Genomic DNA, 19,147 nt, shown 5'->3' on the forward strand with positions numbered 1-19,147 from the left:
CTTCAGGACCTTCCTCACTTTTTACTAGTGAATCTGTGCTAGTAATTTTTGCCTGAGAATGTGCTGCCTTTTCTTCCCTTTCCTTCCAGTAGTACCTGCTTTATTTTATTAAAAAAGTGAATATTCACATGATAAAAGTCCCTGTTCCTTTAAGCTTCTTTCAGCATTTAACATTCTGAATGTTGTGGAGCCTCAAAAGTAGGTGCCTTAAAAAGACTTCAGAAGCTCCTTGGAAATGCTCTTTGTGTTCTACTAATGCACAACAGAGTAAGAATATATCTTTGTCAGGCAGAACTGTGAAGACATGCAATATCAGATTGCTGAATCCTGGCCATGCAGTGAAGGATGCCCAACTGTTACCCCGTGCTCTCTAAGACAACAGGCTGTTTGAAAGACTCACGCTTCTCCCTGATAGACGATGTTCTACTGAGGTGCTGACCCTCTCCAGGCACCAGCAATGAGTCATCACACATGCATCATTTTCACACAAGCTCCTTCATGTTTTTTTCCCACACAGTGCCCCCGGCTAAGGCAGAGGCTCTTCCACAGCACATTTAGCAAGACAGAGGCCTCCAAAACCTTGTTTTCCAGTTAGCTTTCTTCAGGAGTCAACTGTCCTGTCTTCTAACTGGACTTTCTCACTGTAGCACAGCGTGCCTGCATGGCGTGCCGTTTCATAGGGTCTTCTATGAAGGTCTGCAATCAGAGCCTTCATTACTCTAACGAAACAGTCAACAACGTCCCACAAGGTTGCTGTGCCCTCCCTGCGAGCTGAGCCGCCCTCCCTTTTGCTGCCATCCAGAAAACCAACTCAAGTTTCACCACAAGTAAGATGGTGCAAGACTCACTTTTTTTATCCAGGACTTTTCCACTTAGAATAGTCTCACGACTGGAGTAACAGATTATGTTTCTGGTGTTAAACAACTACTGAGTTAATCCCAAATGAAGGGCCACCTCAGATACAGTTACAGAAGTGGCACCACTTCCACATACCTAGATGCTAGAGCAAGGAGCATTGCTACGACTGGTAGAAATGCTCAGCACTAAGAAATTGAAGCTCAACAGATCAAAAACATTTGTTGCACCTGCTTTGTTCAGAATTTAGGGTTTGCCAAATGTTATTTCCAAACTATTCAGTTTGGAAAATCCTCAGAGCTCACAGAGCGAACCCTCTATACACTACTTAATAAAGCCAGACTGGTAAAGCACTTGCAAAATATCTTTATGAATATCAACAGCTCTGTTGGGAGACCAGCAAGTGGAATTTCTACCTGCGCTGCTGCACAAAGCAACAGACATGGTAACATACAGACAAACATGTCCTGAAAAATGGTACTACACTCCCACTTGCCTGAAAAGTCACAGAAGATCATAGGCAGACTTCTTTTATAAAAATATCCTGGTATATCAATAACCAACAGGTTGCTATTCTGCTGTTGAAGTAGAAGGTTATCATTTAAGGCAGCTGACCAGTGGACTGAAGATAAGCAGCATCAGTCTAAGGAATGTACTTCTACTTTAAACAAACTTTGGACTTCTGCATATTTACTCTCTTAAATGGTACTCAAGTGGAAAGGCAATACTATTTCAATTAGAAACAATGTTCACTTCCCCTTCCTGCCTGGGATTGAAAAATAGCCTGGGAGACATGCTGGTGATGGGAAGAAGCACTAACAAAACTTCCTATGGTTTAGCCATAACTGTACTGAAACTTGTATTTAACTACAAAGCTTCTCTCTAAAGATCACAATCTTTAATGAATATCTGTCAAGAGTGTCTTGAAGATAGAATGTCCTACTGCAAGAAATGTCAAAATCACTTAAAAAATGCTGAAAGGGTCACACTAACAGTAGCACTACAGAGTCACTGTTAACTGTGTAACTATGGAGTCTGGGTAATTTCTGCTGGTGAATCTTGTGCTTATACCACTCTACCTGCTCTTCCACAGTAGCTGTAAATTAGCAATTAATTCCACAAGGAGAACAAGTTCAAACTTCGTTATTTGGCAGTGAGGTCCAGTTTCATGTCTCAATAAACTGAAAAGTGCATAAAGTAATGAATCACTATGTTATATTCAAATTCTGCAGATTTATTTTTCAGCCACAGAAAAACAACACTTTCCAGGCTTAGAATAGCAACCCTGATCTAAAGGACAACAGTGCTGCAATTTTTTAAAAAATGCATACCATGAAAGAACAGGTTAAGTGGTAAAAGAAGGCATTTCAATTCTATGCTTCAATGAATATTAGTGACACAGTTGTTAGGAAGGTGGAGAAGATGAGCTGTCATGTTTTGTGAGTTATGTTTCAGACAGTTTCGTTAAACACACTATTTTATTTTTTTTTTAATGGATGCCTTTTATGTATTTGCCATTGGTCAGATGAAGGGACCATATGTCAGCACAGGACTAGATGGGACACCCCTGACGTATCTTACTTTTTTCTATATAAAGAGCAAGAAAAGATCAAAAGTACCAGCTCTGTCTGGCTCAGCTCCACTCCTGAATTTACTCCAGCATTGCTTATGACTTGCATAACTCACAAATAACATCTCACTTGTGTTAGGACTGATTGTTCTAAAAAAATGGGAAGCAGGTTTCAATCAAGTCTCAGTGGGTTACTGCCACTTACTGTCTTTCATTTATTTGCATCAAGTAGCTCAAAATCTTGAACTGGGGAGTCTGAACATCAAGGCAGATATGCTGAGCCAGGGCTGACTTTTAGCGAGGTACCATTGTAGGGAGTGAAAATCGCCTTGGTGCTTGACAGCTTTTGAGATTTCCCTTTGCTGGGCAAAACTTAGTCAAGGCTGGAGATGAGGGATGTGCATGCTTCTGTTGCCAAAATTGATGTAAGGAAGGTCTGGGTACAGCCTTCCGCAGTTGCACAAGATGACCTTAGAGCTTTTTTCCTTCATCATAGCTACTGAGGTAAGCTGCAAAGCACATCCTGCTGCAGGCCTGCTTCACAAACACAAAAGATCTTAGAAGGATTATAAATAAAGAAGACAAGCTACTGCTACAAACCATGCAGAATTACAGAAGCAACATCCAACAGATTATACCTGAATACAAAAGAGTATTTAAATAAAATACTCCGGAATAAGAGAGTTTTGAAAAAAACCCTGAGTCACTAAGGCCAGCTACTCTCCTCAAGTTTCATCTTTTATCTAGTATGACCCTGTGCGCTGACTCACTCAGACAAACAGGGGTTGTTCTACAGTCTTCCAGACACCTTCTCTGCTGCTGCAGGAATGAGCAAAATCATATGCTCAACTTGCAAGGTGAGAGACAGTTCTGGAAGACAGCAACTCAAAGGGCTCACAATATTGATGCAATACTGTGACAGAGAAGGTAAAGCAACTCCAGGGTGCTGCCCAGCCCTATTTCTACTGGATGAGGATGCGTAATTTTGCTGTTGCAAACGACGTATGTTAGATCACAACTAAATAGACCAATGTTTTTTAGTACGGAAGACGCAAGGATGGGTGCAATAAAGGGCTATGAAATCCAGAGTCCATTCTAATAATAATAATCCACTGTCTCTTCTAATACAAAGGCTACTGGGCATCAAATGATACTGGCAATTAACAGGTATTTTTTCACAGACCACACAGGCTGGGAAACATCTTGCTATGGGATATTATACACACTAGACGTTAAAAGTTCAGAGAATAACTACATTCTTCTTTCACTCAGCTGTAGCACACATTCAACATTGACCCACAATTGACTATATTGTATGTGAGTGCACTCCCTGGCTACGTTTTAACTTGTGCTAAATTGTCTATGCTGGATGTTGGTGGATACCTTGCCTCGGTTTTGGCCAATGTCAAATTACAACTCTTAAAAAATGCCTCAGACCAAATCAGGAGATGGCATGTATCATGTAGTGTCCCAGTTAGGCAGTTTGGATGGTAGTCATAATGTTTCCAAGGAAAGAAAATTTAATAGTATAGACAGGAGTTTTACTGTGTTGCTTTGCTGGAGAAAATCCTCCAGCCTGCTTTATTTTAGCATAGACATGGCTTGTGAGACTGGAATTGTAAGACAAATAGTCTGTTCTTCAGTCTGAAAGAGAAGTGAAAAATACATTCTTGGATTTTGAGTTATGAGATGCTCTACCTGTGAGGAGCAGGGAGTTGGACTCAATGATCCTTTATGGGTCCTTTTCCAACTCGAGATATTCTATGATTCTATTAGTTTGACTAAACCCACTATCTCCAGCTTCAAAGTGCCATCAGTAGAGGCTAGAGAAACATGTATTTGGAGGAATCATTGCTATAAGCGTGTTTTGTCCTTACACACTTCCCTGGCATCTAGCACTGGCTCCTGGAAAAGACAGCGGGATAGACTGACCTTCAGTTTGAATCATTGTGGCTGTTTCTTTAGGCAGTAAAATACAGCAGGAATTGCAATGCATGCGTTTCCAGAAAAGCATGGAAATAGCATGTAGGATTTCAAGATGAGCTACAAAAGCAAGTCAGGAACTAGAAAACAGGCCATACTGGGGCTTACTGAGCTCAAACTGTTCAGTCTGTTGAAGAGAATTTACAAATGCTTAGGTGGAAAAAAGAGATCTCAGAGAGACAGGACAGAAAAGAGGGTTCACAGCCACACCAAGAGCCAAATGACTTGGATTAAAATGGAGATTATACAGTTTCAACCCTGGAATTAAATATTAATTATTGGAATAAACTGACCAGTTAGTGCCGGACTCACAGTTGCTTTGCACTTTTTTTGATGATACAGTATGTAATTTTTTAAAGACATCCTTTAATCTAGCTTTCAGAAATACCTGCATGGCATGAAACAAAGAGGATGCAAGTGAGAGATGCTAGACATGGACCCTCTTACCACTGAGCCTATGATCAAATTGGAAATGGATACAGAGCCAGGTATGTCAGCTGCTGTGTGCTTGAACAGATGCAGTCTGCTCTCCTTGGGTACTCCCTGAAAGGCCTGAAGCAAGAGGACTCCTATAGGTTTGTCTGCACTAAAAGCAGTATTAGAGGCAGAACGTAATCACAAAGTAGTGCATTAACTACACAACAAGCATAACCTTACCATGATCTAATAGTGGGCATAGGTTGCTTCAGCAACGCAAAGCCATGCTCCACCAGGGAACTCCTCAGATTTCTGCTCTGATCAAACACAAGTCTCTAGTAAGGACCAGTCTGAATAGTGGTCTGAATTAGAGGAATAGGCTAGAGGTAGGTTTAACAATAAAGTTGTTTTACAGTGTTGCCACACATTGTTGAATTGCTGGTGCTGATCAGCCTGTAAGTCAAGACAGTGAAAGTTTTTTATGTCTTCTGGGACCTGCCAGGACAAGAAGCTTTAGATAAACCGAGTTGTTAGCATTAAGGTAGGAACCATGTCAATAAGACCTCAGCCAAATTTCACAAAACTAAAATTCAGAATCCTGAGCAAGCCAGGAAACCAGCAAAACCCATTTTTCAGCGTGACATGCTCCTCATGACTCGGTACAGGAGAAAAACCCATCTGCTGTAAGCAAACACCAGGAGAAAACATGTGACATGAAAAAGGTGGCGGCAGCCTGCAGAAAGAGACAGATATCACAACTCACATTCTGCAAGGCCAAAGTTGCTGGGAAAATCAAATCCTGCTATCTGAAATATGGATAAAAGTAATAAAAGAAGTACGATGAGAACCAAAAGACTTTTCCCCTGCCAACCACAACAAATGGCTCAGTAATACAAAATGTCAGTTGGCACTTGAAGCACAGTGGATGGCCAGACAGAAAGTGCATTTTTAAATCATTAACACATTGGGAACACACAGATGTGCAGTACAGCTACATCTGTGCATTGTAATTTCTACAGTAGTCACAACTTAATGAATCATCAATTGTGACAAGATCAATGAACCAAACTGAACAACAAACTAAAGCTAGCAAATTCATGCCCGGGGCAAGAGCTAAGGGTTTATTTTATTATTTTTTTAGCACTTTATCATTTTTAGTGTCTAATTAGTAAAAACATGAATCCTCCAGAATCCTTTCCTCTCTCCGTCACCGCCACCCCCCACCCCCAAAAGTCCTACTGCAAAAGATAAAGATTTTATTCATGTTTGCTAAATTCAAGTCTAGATAGTACTCATCTGATCAGCAATTTCTTCCTCAGGACTATGAGCACATGGCAGAAGTTATAAAGTTAGGACGTGTGCTACATGCCAATCAGGTGGACTCTGATTAAGCCTACCACCTCTAGGCAAAACAACTGCTATTTTTTCGATGAGGCCAGATTATTTCTGCAGGCAAAGCGTCAGCTAAGGTTCTCTGCAATGCTACTTTTTGAAGGGATAAATTCATATCCCAATCAAGAAACCAAATCATTTATTTGTAAAGAACACACACTGAGTTTCCCCCTGGCTTCAACCCATTCAACAACTTCAGTGCTGGGTTTGCTGATGACATATCTACATGCATAATCAAGCTACGTTTCACGCTAGTGATATTCTTACAGGAAAAAAAGCTGCCCTAATTAATCTCCTGGCAGGAGGCAGAAGACAATACCCAATCTTCTTACAGAGAATGGTCCATGCCAGCAAGGGCACTCCTTGCTGACCCTTTCACTCTTTCAGGTGAACCATTTTGATCTCTACCATATGTAGGCTTTCAGTGCATTGGTACTTGCCAGGGGTTCAGCTGGGCTCTTGTCTCCCTTCCAGACAGGCTCCAAGGGACAGCAAGCTCTGTGCTTTGCCTGGCTTGTTTGTCACACGTTAGGCACGGAGCTCCATCTGGAAGGCACTTCCTTGAACTGTAGCACTGCTGGCATGCATTACTCTTCCCTGCTGGGACTCAAAGTGAAGGAGATGCAGGCTCACATGAAAAAGCTCATTCTGTTCCTCCTCCTGACCATCTCTGTCTGCCCTTCCTATACCAGATATCCTGACATCCTGGACTATGCATTCCCCAATTCACTGTCTTCCCCTGCAACAGCTTTTGTTAATATCACCCTGTGTGCCATTTATGCATTTTTCATCAATATGTTTATGACTTCTGTTCACTCTCCAAGGACTTTCTCCTCACTGGGACCAACTGTGACGTTGCCTAAATCAAAGAGACACAGAAAAATAAATTTCAGTATCTCCTTGCTTGTGAACAAAGCACCATTTTGGATCTGTAGCAATAAGAAGTAAGACTGGGGGTTTTAAGGTCTCCAACAGGTTAGTGTGTCCAGAACCTTTCCAGTAGTCTCAAAGTTGCTAAAAGGTCTTAATGCCAATTCTGTTGATGTAATGTTTTGTGCAGCTAGTTTTATTTAAAGCATTCTGCAACCTGTGCTGACAGACAGTCTTAGTGCAGGGTAAATCCCCCCAGTCCCAGCTTTGAACAGCAACACAATAGTGAACATTCGTGCACTACAGCTGGATAAAGTTATCACTCTGACTGCTATTTAGACTTCTCCACTCAACTCATACACCAAGAACTTGGAAAGGTTTCATCCAGGCTGGACTCTTGTGATAAAGGGATTGAAGGAACAGAGCATAGGATTAGCACACAGATGAATTCATTGCAGCATTCTCCCATGGCATCATCCAACCTGCCTCATCAAGGCACTAGACGATCTTGAAAAGACAGATCTTATTATACCTCACACCTGCTGGTTTTCCTTAGGATAAAGGATTTGAAAGAACTACTCTGGAGCTCTGGGCAGAAAGAATCTGAGCAGGTGATAGTGCCAGAAAGAGTCACTACTTCATTATCCAGCTGAAATATCCACAAGAATAAACAGCTGTTAGAAAACTCTATGGGGAAGGCGTTGGTTTACTACTACAACATTAATACTTTCATAAAGATTCTCTGGGCTTCTAAGACAGCAAGTGGAATACATGTATTTTAGATCATCTTTATACCAAACATGTTTTAGTCACTAACAGCTCAAGTAACAAATTAACAATGAATGGTCATAATAATTACTTCCTTGCATCCAAAAATAGGGCCAATTACTCCTTTTGCTCATTATCTGGGCACTGCATTTTAATAAGCATCAAAAATGTAGAGCCTTCCTGACACCAGACTGTATAAAAACAATACAAGATCGACAAGAGATCCATAAGGACTTGTGAATAAGCATGACTCACAGAAACCAGCTGTCAGAATGATCAATATTACAGGTCTTTAATGCAAAGCCAGCTTTGTTTTATTCAGTCAACATCTCAGACCATGACCAAAAGGTGGCAGTTATGCTATTTTCCTTTTTTCCACAGGAGAGGAAGATAAGGTACTTTTGAAATGTTCTCTTCCACAGGTACAGTAACACCACACATGAAGTATAGTGCTCCCTACACAGGCATCCTCTCTTCTGAACAGCTGTTGTTGCTACAGATTTGTTAGCATGCATTGATATTCCAGTTTCATATTTTTCTGTCTTTCATTTTGAAATACTGACTTCTCCAATAATGGTTTAATTGAGGCTGTGATATTTTTTTGTTTGTTTTTGTGAGAGGAAGAAGAGAAGGCACAGAACATATGCCCAAGATGACTGTACAGAAACTTCCTTGGATGCAGTGATTTATGTTTTCATAGCTGTAAGCACTGCATTCCCTATGGTCATGGTTATCACATTCTGTTCTCTCCATGCTCCATTTTCCATTTAAGAACTTACTCTCCAGTTCTATTAAGTGGATATATTCTCCCACTTCTGCAGAAGAAGTTATAGAAGATCACTGTGGTGCTGTTTCTTAAGTGCCTGTGTAAGTCATGGCATACCAGTAAATGACAACAGGTCACTAAACTTTGAGCAAAGAGTGTCTCTGTTATGAGCAGATATACAAGATAATTTTTCCAAAGTAGTTAAGGACTCAGGAAGGCTTTTCAGGACACCTTGCTCTTGCCCTTCCCTTTTTCCTTGGAATCAAAGCAGATAAACCAAAACATAATCAAGCCGTGTTTCCCATTAACTTCCAATAGTTCAAACAATGAGCTACTAACTTTTTCAGAAGGCTATTCCACAACCTAACCGACTTCAAAGACTCTACAAATACATACCGGCAACTAACTTCATTAGTCAGCAGGAGACAGCAGCAGGACTGACATACAAGCCACAGAGAGCACATCTGTCAATAACAGGTTGCTACAGACACTCTCAGAATGAGGCATCTTGAAAGAGATCCAGCAATAAGAAAGGTCTTTTGAAACATCTGATGCTAAAGATCTATTATTTTAGCTTCTGATGGTCACCAGTAGATGTTAAATCAGACAAGAAATTTGATTTTTTTATTCTGACAAGTTTTACAGTTACAGTTACTCAAATTATCTAAAGGAACTAAGTTCTTGTTTGCCTGTTCCAGATGAATTAAACACATTTCCATTGAAGTGCCTTTTACAATAAGAAACTGATTAAGTTATAATTGTGGGGTTTCATGTCTTTTTTTTAAAAAAAAATTTTTTTCCTCTGAAAGACTTCTAGATCCATATATACGGAATTCACTAGTAAAAGTATTTTCTTCTAACTGCCAGTTCTCCAAACTCAATTTATTACCTGAGAGTTACCAGGTCCAGCCTCAGCCTAGTTATTACCAGATAAACATTTTGAGAGCCTAATTAATTCCGCTCCCTTGTTCACTAATTTTTTTATTAGTAGTGCAACAACAGACTTATCAATAAGTTCCTCAAACATCATTTTTTAAATGACTAGATGCATTAATAACCTCTGCACAAAAGGCAGGTATTAAATTGACAGCATTGTGGAGATGCTGTAAATAAAGAGAACACTCAAAAAAAATCAAGCAAAGAGAGCCAAATTGCCTTAAGTGACAGGGATAATGGGGAGAAATACAAGAAATATGAAAAATCCTTGCAATAAGCCTGGCACATATTGCCTGGAAACAAGAGGAGCAAACACAAACACAGGTGCGTTAGAGAAATGCAGAGAAGCTACGCTAGCCAGTGACCAACTGAATGAAAAAAGCAGCTATGATCCTAGCATGCATCTGATCGTGTATCTCCAAAATCCATGGATCCATCAGCGCTTTTGAAAAGACACTTGCAAGGCTCCTTGTCTGCATGTCTCTAGTTGGGGATGCTTCAAAAAAAGCAGTCCCTGAAATAGCATAAGGAACAGGTCCCATAATAGCAAAGGAACGGGTGTAGAATAGGACCACTGAGACCAGGAGAATCCCAAAGAGGACTGGCAGATCACCTATGAAACTGATGTGGGGATTTTACTGCAAGGGGAGGCTTACTTGGCCACCTTCTGGTACAGATCAGGACATTGGCAAGCACACACCTCAATCTAAACACCCTCATTTTCCCAACAAATATATTGACTTCAGGATTTACAATCTGTTATAGTATGCCTATGTTATTCTTGCCTTTTCTTCCTCCATAGTATCTAGCCCAAAAGGCTTACAGACACACATCTCCTCCCTGGCAGCCTTGACTTTGTCGCTCCACTCTCCCACCCTTTTTAGACTACCAGTCTTCCTAGCCCAAGCCTGAGCCAAGGCTTCTGCCCTGGTTTACTGCCTACCAACACAATCAAACTCCTAGTCCTCTCTAAGCTTTCAGACATTGTTGTGGCCACAGGAGTTGGGGCACATGGGAACACGAGCCTTTCTGCAGTGATGTGAAAGGCAGCACTGGTGGTTGCCACTTCCCAGCTGGGACCGATGATCCGTTCCAACAGACAGTCTAAACAGATTAGTTTAAACCACAGACGATTTAATCTGTCTGATTTCAAACTGGAACAAAGATGCAGAAGCAGTCATCTGGTCATCCCTGGTCTCAGCTGAGAGATGGCAACCCAAAGGGACACCTCCCCAACAAGACGGGAACCTGCCTGTGTGAGCACATCTCTGCCAGAGAGTTAAACTGTGCCTCATTTTCCTATTGGACTAGGCTGAATGTTTTGACAGAAGAGCAGGGTAGAAGAACAGCCTGACACACTTTCCGTGACAATCCCCCAGGAAGGTGTAAGATAGCACAGAGTGAGAAGCAACCTGTCTCTAGACCCTGAGCGCAAGAAAAGAGAGAAAATAATACCCAGGACTCAATTATCAATTTTCATATAAGACAGAAGTTACCAGTAGGTTGCCACAAGGCTCTGAATGAGCATCCATGTTTGAGTATCTCCATGAACGTTTTGAGAAATGGAGCAAATAGAAATGAGATAACTGTTACTGGTGACAAAAAGTCTTAGCTGAATATGATTTCCAGTACCAAAACCAGCACTTACAACTGCTGAATAAACTTGGCATAAATTAATTGCATAGTACAAGGAGGTCTGAGAAGTCTTTTCACAGGATATAACTGCACACTTACAACTGCAAGCCACCTAGTACTGAACAATATGAACCCTGCATTAGAGCTTTTGCCGAATTCTGTAGAATATACTTCCTTTTTGTTTGTTTGACACTTAAAGCTCACTTGTTTTTATCTGGGAATTCCCTCCTGAATCGCAGGTGCTGCTTTTAGGTGTCGTAATATCATTGACGCCATTAGCCTGCTGATAAGTATGTGGCAACATCCTGTCCTGTTACAGATGTAATCTCATAGGACCTCATTTAAGAAGCAATATGCAGAAACAGCCACTTGCTGTAAAAGAAAAATGTTGTCAAGATTAAGAGGTCAGTACCATTTCAGACACAAGGTTTTATGGGAGTGCACAGCTCCAAAGGGTTCAGCTTGGCATTAACTACGTGATATTTCATATAAAACTTTTCAAAGGTTTTATTTCTTGCTTCATAAACTTGTGGAATGAACCTGGATGTTAACCTTAGTGTATGGCAGTCTTCTGATGGAACTCGCTATCACAGATACATTACATGGTTATGTGCCATTAGTTAATCATTTAAACAGAGATAAGAAATGGAAATGATGGCATTTGGGTCTGATATGTTCTAAAGACCTGCTGACTCTCCTGTTTGGAGGAGAGACCAACAACACTTAAAACTTTTCATCACCTGAGAATATTACTTCTTTGTCTCTCATTCATAGCCAAGAAAGTATTTCTTGTCAAATACTATAAAAAATAAACCATAAGAGTAAGACTAACATTCTTACTGAATCCAATCTTTGAAAGTTAATAAATAAAATGAAGAGAACCAGGAGCGTCACACCTGGATTGAGATGATACATATTCTGCAGCTACCAAAAATTAAACTGCTGGAACCGTTCTTCAGATACTGCAGCAGCCTAGGTATTGACAGCATGGGACGTAATGGCGATACAAGTGAAACATTCTCTGTAAATCTTCTTGGTCTAATTGAAACAGATCGCAAATTCTGCTCAATCTTCTGTATGCTATGGGACCAAGAGACCACCTCTTTCCTCTTGAACTTTTAGGATTCTTCTAGCCACTGTCCAGTACCCGAGAAATGATTATAGAGTTCTTAGCATGATGACAGGGCTCCTCTAAATTGGCTTACCAGACCAATCTTAGGTGACTGGCTGTCGAGCAGCACAATACACTCTTTCCTTGTGAACAATGTTTATACCTTAATAGCATAAGTCCGTGTGAGCTCAGATTTACATTCTTCCAGGTGACAACTCAAACTTCTCAATGAGGCCACCATGAGTAACTGACTTAATGTTTCCCCTTTCAACAAGCATTGGACATGCCATGATTGAACATGACTGCAAAGCAATTGCACTCAGGCTTCTTCATTTCTCTGCACACCACTGTATTTTAGGACATTTCCTTAAGCAGTGAAGCACGTGGAGGCTCACTGTGCTGCAGTCCTTGGAAATGCAATAGTTACAGAGGTCCATTAACCGCCTGCCTCATACAGAAAGTACGTACTATGTGGGTGCTTGTGTAGAGAGAATAAAGAATGCAAGTTCAACCTCTGCCATCACAGCAGTCTTTCTTCACAGGGAGAGACCAAAGAAAGTTGCAACAGTTAATGAACATGAAATATGCAGATGAAAGACCTGTCCTCTCCTAACCAGAGACATGAAGAGAATCCCACCAATCCCAGGAGCAGCAGAGCAGGGGCAGCCTTAATTCATTTACACAAACAGAATGAGCACATGCAAATGGATTCAATTTCCCTTCTATAATTATTTCAATTTTATAACACATTGCTAGAAAGTCTTCTTGGCAAAAGGATGCAAAAGCAATGAAGACAAACATGAACTAAAGTACAATGATCCGACTGATCCTTTGTAACTAACAAACATAAACAAGGATGAAACATAGCTAACTTCTGTTGACTATTCTAATGACAAAAATCACTTTTTAGAAGAGTGTTTACAAAAAGGGCATATTGTTTCAGGCCTTTTGAGATCTAGCTCTCTGCAGAAATCATTTGTAACAGTCAAATGTTTATCATTTACAGTATTTCAAACAGGGTAACCCCAGGAACTGGAATGCAGCTAGCAGATGGTGAAAGAAATTAAGCTCATGACATGGTTCAGTAAACAACAAATTACAATAAGGTGGAGGTGCTTCCCACCCTGGGACAACTGCTGCACTGGGGAACTTTCTAGGGCTCCACTGAAACATGTCAAAACTTAAGCTGACTTCTGTCAGCACAAACCCAGCCAGTAAAACTTAACTTGCTGGGTTACCTTGAGACTGAAACCCAGCATGCAAGCAACCCTTTCCCAGCTCTTCTGTCTGTCCTCTTCACCAGGATCTGCTCTCCTGTAGAGCCTGGAAACACTCTCTGGGCAAACTACATGCCACGTGATTAGGAGTCTGGGACAGGGTCACAGGGTATTTGCATAGATCTGTGCTGGAAATGGAAATTGGAGATGGTATGTTCATTTAACCTACTTAAAAACAAAGGGAAATGAAATTGAACATATTCAGTGACACTTGGGTATGACTGTATGCTCTGGGTTACAGGGGAGTGAAAAATAACTGCTTGCAGAACATTAAGGAACCAGTTACAATCGAATAGTTTCCCAATTCTGGAAATCAAAACGTATAACTGAATGTCCAAGTGGGAAACTCCTGGGAGAAAGGACCGATAATATATTTTGTATTTGAGCCTCCTTCCCCTCCGAAGAATTGATATACTCCTCACTGTCCCTTGAAGACTACTTCTGTGTTGTTTTTCCCCATCTTCCTGTTGGGTGGAGACTGCTGGAAACCACAGACTGAAGGTATTCTTCGGAGTACAGGCAACTAGAGACAAACACTGTTATCATCACCTTTCCTAATACAGCCACAATGCTGAACGTACAAGGAGTTTTGTGGAAGGACAGCACGTAGACACTCCTGCAATCAGCCTGCTGACATATTCTTCCACACTGGCATCCTTGCTACTCACATTTCATATAATCTCCCTATTTAAAAAACTCTGTAATTCTCAACATTACCAATGAATAATATATTTATTAATGTGTTAGTGCCACTAACTGTCCCTGAGGCTTTTCTTGGGAATGTGTGTCAGCTTATTGATTCTAGCCCTCCCCTCCCTGTACTGCTTTCCTCCTCTGCCAGGCAGGCAGGGATGTACTTCTGTGCTGCTTCAGGTCATAATTGGAAAAAAGATAGAAATGTTCAATATGGCTCATACATAATTCAGCTTATCAGCTACCCAGGAGAAATAAGAAGAGAAGGTATATGCACGTCTATTTCTCCTACTATCAACAGGAGAAATAATTTCCAGTTACACTAAGTATACATAGTTTGGTCACAACAGGATTTGCAGTTAGAACGGAAAAATGAGACACGTGGGAGCAGAGAATGAAAGGGTAGTAGGGAACCGAACTGTTAAAAGAGATTCACTTATGTGAGAATTCTCGATTCCTCCAGGAGACTGGACTCATGCTTCTCTCCTAATACTCAGAATGGAAAAAAGTTGGCAATTAGAAAGGATTATCTGCCCCTGATCTGTAAAACATCGCAGAAATCTAAATAAAATAAAGCACCAGCTTAGTTAGCTACAAAGACATCTAATAACAGCCTGCTAAACCCTGACTGTGACTTCTGGATTTAATGTTAAGGCCTATGTTCTAAAGAGCAAATTGTGAAGAAGCATTAAAACTTACTGTTAATAAAGGATTTTTAATGTAAAAATCAATACGTGCTGTGTATTTAGCAGCATGTAACCACGAGGACGTCTATGATAGAACTTTGTCATGCACCAGGGACCACTGCATTAGTCAAATTCTTGAAGGGAAGTGCAGAATGTCTGCATCATTCAAACTGCCACCTGAGAGCAATTACAGAAATTATTTTAACCCCAGAGGCAGAGGGAAAATCCAATCCTAGTTGACAGTCTTGAGGATATCAAGGGTTCCATGTGAAATGTGTCATTTTCAAATAGCTCTATAAATTCATGTTAGGAAAGTAATGGTGTAACAGAGAGGTGGGGCACACTATTTTTTGGAGGCCACTGAGACTAAACACAACCCCAACCAGGGCACCAAGTTGCAATATCCACTTTGTCTACATGTAAGCAAAAAAAGGAATTTTAATAATAAAAAAAAATTCACACCCCCAAAATGCATATCTAAGCATAATCTAAGGCAAATGACACAGAATAAGACACCATGACTGAGGAAAAAAAAAATAATACAGACCTGCCCTTAGAAAGTCTCAGAAAAGAGAATCTAAAATGTTTTTTCTCAAGTACAGATACATCATTACAGAACTCATCTTCATCAGTTAAGCCAACATAAGAGGCACATGTAGCTCTTCATGCTTTGTGAGCAAGCTCAACTCTACATGCATGAGCACATACAAACTGGTATACAGCAAATGTTTCTTAATTTTGTCCATTACGCGAACGTTCAGCAAAGGGTTGATATTGTTCAATTAGAGAGCAAAACACAGCCCCCCAGCCTGCAGATCGTTCCTGACCTTATGGGATCATGTTAAACTACCATTACTCCCGATTAAAGTAAATTTCCAAAGAGAAAAGCAGGCTCTGTGCCTGACTGGTAGTGACTTTTGCTTCTGTGCCTCTTAAGCTGTATGCATGCACATCTTTTCCTGTCTCTGGTGTTTCCTAATATTCCCTATTTATGTGGTGGTCTGCAAGTTTTACCTCATCAGGAAATCAGTAGGACCACCACAGAGCTAAAGAAATACTGTTGTGCTCCTTTATGCAATGCATGTCTCTTGTGGGCCTCTGAACATTTAACATAGAGCAAATAAATTATTAGCGTGTGTGTGCAAGTGCATACATATCTAAGATACATAAAGGCAACTGCAACCAAAGGAAACAGCAATGTCCTTGGAACAGTTGTGTATTCGAGTAGTATCACAAAAATCCAGTTGCAAGAAGCGTTTAAATGCAGATCTGCACGTAACCTGCTGAAAGAGCTCCACTGAGCTTCATGCACTCACATACACGGCTGTAAAGGCAAGCAGTAACAAAAAGGATCTGATTCCCCACCCCACCCCCAATAATTTTCAAGCCTATTGCACCTGTTATCCTGTTCTTAATAATACTACTACTGAAGAGCAAGCTGATCCTTTAAGATGCCCCACCTCCAGAAACAAGATACACAATCACATCAAGTATTGAATGATTTCTATGATTCCCATCACCACAGTGTCTGAGCACATTACAGTTGTTTAATGTATTCTTTGTCACAGAGCAGAGGGGAAAATAACTATGCTGTAAATGGGGATGGGAGAACAAGGGAAAATAGGTAACTTGTCATGTATGGCTGGCACGCTCACCGTTGGGAAAACCAGTCTCCTCTGGTTCAAAATCATACAATAATAAACACTTTTCAGTCTAGTTTTCTCATTACTCAAAAGTTTCTACATTAATCCATATACAACAAGCAATGTGCCTAAGCCTTTTCCTGCTTGTCTTAGTAAATACAAGGAAAAAACCCAATCCATTCAGCCAAATGCCCTGGATTTGTAACAACTTCATACATTTACAAAATCCTATATATAATCAAGTAAACAATACATTGATATGCTGAAAAAACCACATTTCCTTAAAAGTAGACAGTAATTCTGACATTCTAATATAAAAAAAATCATCAACTGACCACAAGTTTTGTATCTAAAACACCGTTCTTCCACAAAACATTCTATTTAGAAGAAACAACATAGCAAGCAAAATAAAACCTGCTCATATAGCAGACAAGGATCAAAATCTATTTAACAGGAGAAACAGAATAACAAGTTGTGACTATGGTTAAAAGTAAACCCAGCTAAATTCCACATCAAACTGAAAATCTGAAGAGTAACCTGAAAAATCTATTCAAGAACTGTGCCAATGTAATCTAGAAGGTACAGCAACATCAATTAAGTTTCTGACAATTCTTACATACCCTGAAGATGGGTATTACATCAAACAAATGAGAAAAGTATACAAATGTCTCTATAGCTAGCCCTCCAAGTGAGAAATGACATACCTCAATCAGACAATACAACTGTAACACTTTAAAGGAAGTTCATAATCTGCAATCCTTTCATGACTGTCTCAAAAATATTACGTTCTATCACTGGGAGAAAACATAGGAAATAATACAGGAAGAACAACACATCTTTTCCAAACCAAGCTACAATATCACCATGTCATTTAAAAGCACCACACCAACATGTAGCTATCAAAGCCAAAGTCATCTTCTGCCACCCGCAAGAAAAAGCTTCCCACTTACCTTCTAACACTGTTAATTTGGCACTCGTGTTTATCTCCCCAACACTATTGGTTGCTGTGCACTCATAGATAGCTTCATCTCGATGAACACGCAGGGGCTGTATCCGTAGAACTGATCCTGATCCATCATCAAACTCAATAACCTTTAACAATAACAAGAAAGCACTTGTTTACTGGTATCTTCTGCAACAAAATCTGGAAGTCAAAACAATCCCGGAGTAGAAAAACAAAAACCAAACCAAGCTCAGTAAGCTATAAAATTCCATGTAATTAGTCAAATGTTCCAAGTCCAGAAATGCAAAAATTTCAGAGTCAAGAACATATTTGTCCTCTAAGGAGGCCAGAACAAATGAAGATCCAATCAGGTTCTTTATGAATTGACTACGGTTGGCAAATTATCAACCTGATAATAAAGATGTGTATCTGATGATTTACAACATCTGAGCCATATTTGCACTAATGGTTTTACTAATCACACTGATAGCAATTTAGTGCCAACTTTCACCTTGATGGAAGAACAGAACAATATACTCTTGTGAGATTACCAGGAAAATATTAACAAAGCTAGAATAAAACCTTGAGAACCTACAGTGCATGCTTACTCCAACCGAAAGTGAGGGGTTTTAATGTCCTTCAGCATCGGGTACTTTGCAACTCTTGCAAATCTGACATAATCAACAATGATGTCGTTACGATTCCTTCCCCAGCATAATAAATTAAGTCCTTAATAAATCATTGCCTTTCCATCCATCCTGCTAAGCTATAACATGCATTATTCTAATTTCTACATGGAAGAAAGTGGTATTTGTTAGTTTGCAGCTGGATCATTATATGCTATGCCTTAATGGCAAGGCTGTGAAGGCACAGCCTCAGGCCACTGTTAATGCCAAACTCATCCTTCTCCCATTACTGAACACAGCAAAAGTTGGAAATATTAACTGAACTGCAGATGGTGACAGCATGAGGGAAAGGCAAATGCCCTCCTCCGGTCACTTGGGAACTGCAGGGGCAGATGAAGAGACTAAGCTATACTTCGTCCCACACACATAAATGTCAGCGTAGGACCTGCATTACTCCATGCAAAAATTTTAACCTATTTTCAAGAGTTCTTTCTAGGAGTCCTTCTCACAGCATAAAGGCCAAATGAGTGAAAACAGGAAGGAGAAAAATAATGTGCACCACAAGACTCTGCAGTGACAGCAGAAATAGGAAGACAGCAAAAGGTAACGAGGACCACCACAAATCTGTTTATTCCTCACACTGGAAGGAATAGCTCTTCTGTTCTAAGGAACAGACACAGCTTGCAAAAACCCCTAAGCTGGGGTCAGACAGAGAAATACGAACATCAGCGCAGTATGTTGCAGGAGATAATTTTTTTTAAAAAATTACTCATTTTCAAATTAAATATGAAACTGTGACAAAATGCTAAACTTTCTATAACCTTTACACAGGATAGGGTTACTGCCAAATTTTAAAACAAGACGAAGTCAGATACTGAGATTAATTCACTCCAATTTAGTCCATGATAAGGACTAAAAAGCTAAGAACTAAAAAGCTAAAAGATGAAACAGCAGAAAAGCTCTTTTGCCCTTACTC

General features: G+C 40.2%; 1 protein-coding gene across 7 annotated transcripts in view; it reads right to left on the reverse strand.

Moving 5' to 3' along the window:
• The window catches only part of PTPRF (protein tyrosine phosphatase receptor type F), a 392,669-nt gene that overhangs the window by 180,733 nt on the left and 192,789 nt on the right, over positions 1-19,147 (reverse strand). For all 7 annotated transcript variants that reach the window (XM_056355793.1, XM_056355795.1, XM_056355799.1 and 4 more), the window contains one exon: positions 17,553-17,694. In XM_056355793.1, coding sequence (XP_056211768.1) covers positions 17,553-17,694 — 142 coding nt within the window. The remainder of the gene's footprint in view (positions 1-17,552; positions 17,695-19,147) is intronic.

This window comes from Falco biarmicus, chromosome 11 (genome assembly GCF_023638135.1).
Source record: "Falco biarmicus isolate bFalBia1 chromosome 11, bFalBia1.pri, whole genome shotgun sequence".
Classification (NCBI taxonomy): domain Eukaryota; kingdom Metazoa; phylum Chordata; class Aves; order Falconiformes; family Falconidae; genus Falco; species Falco biarmicus.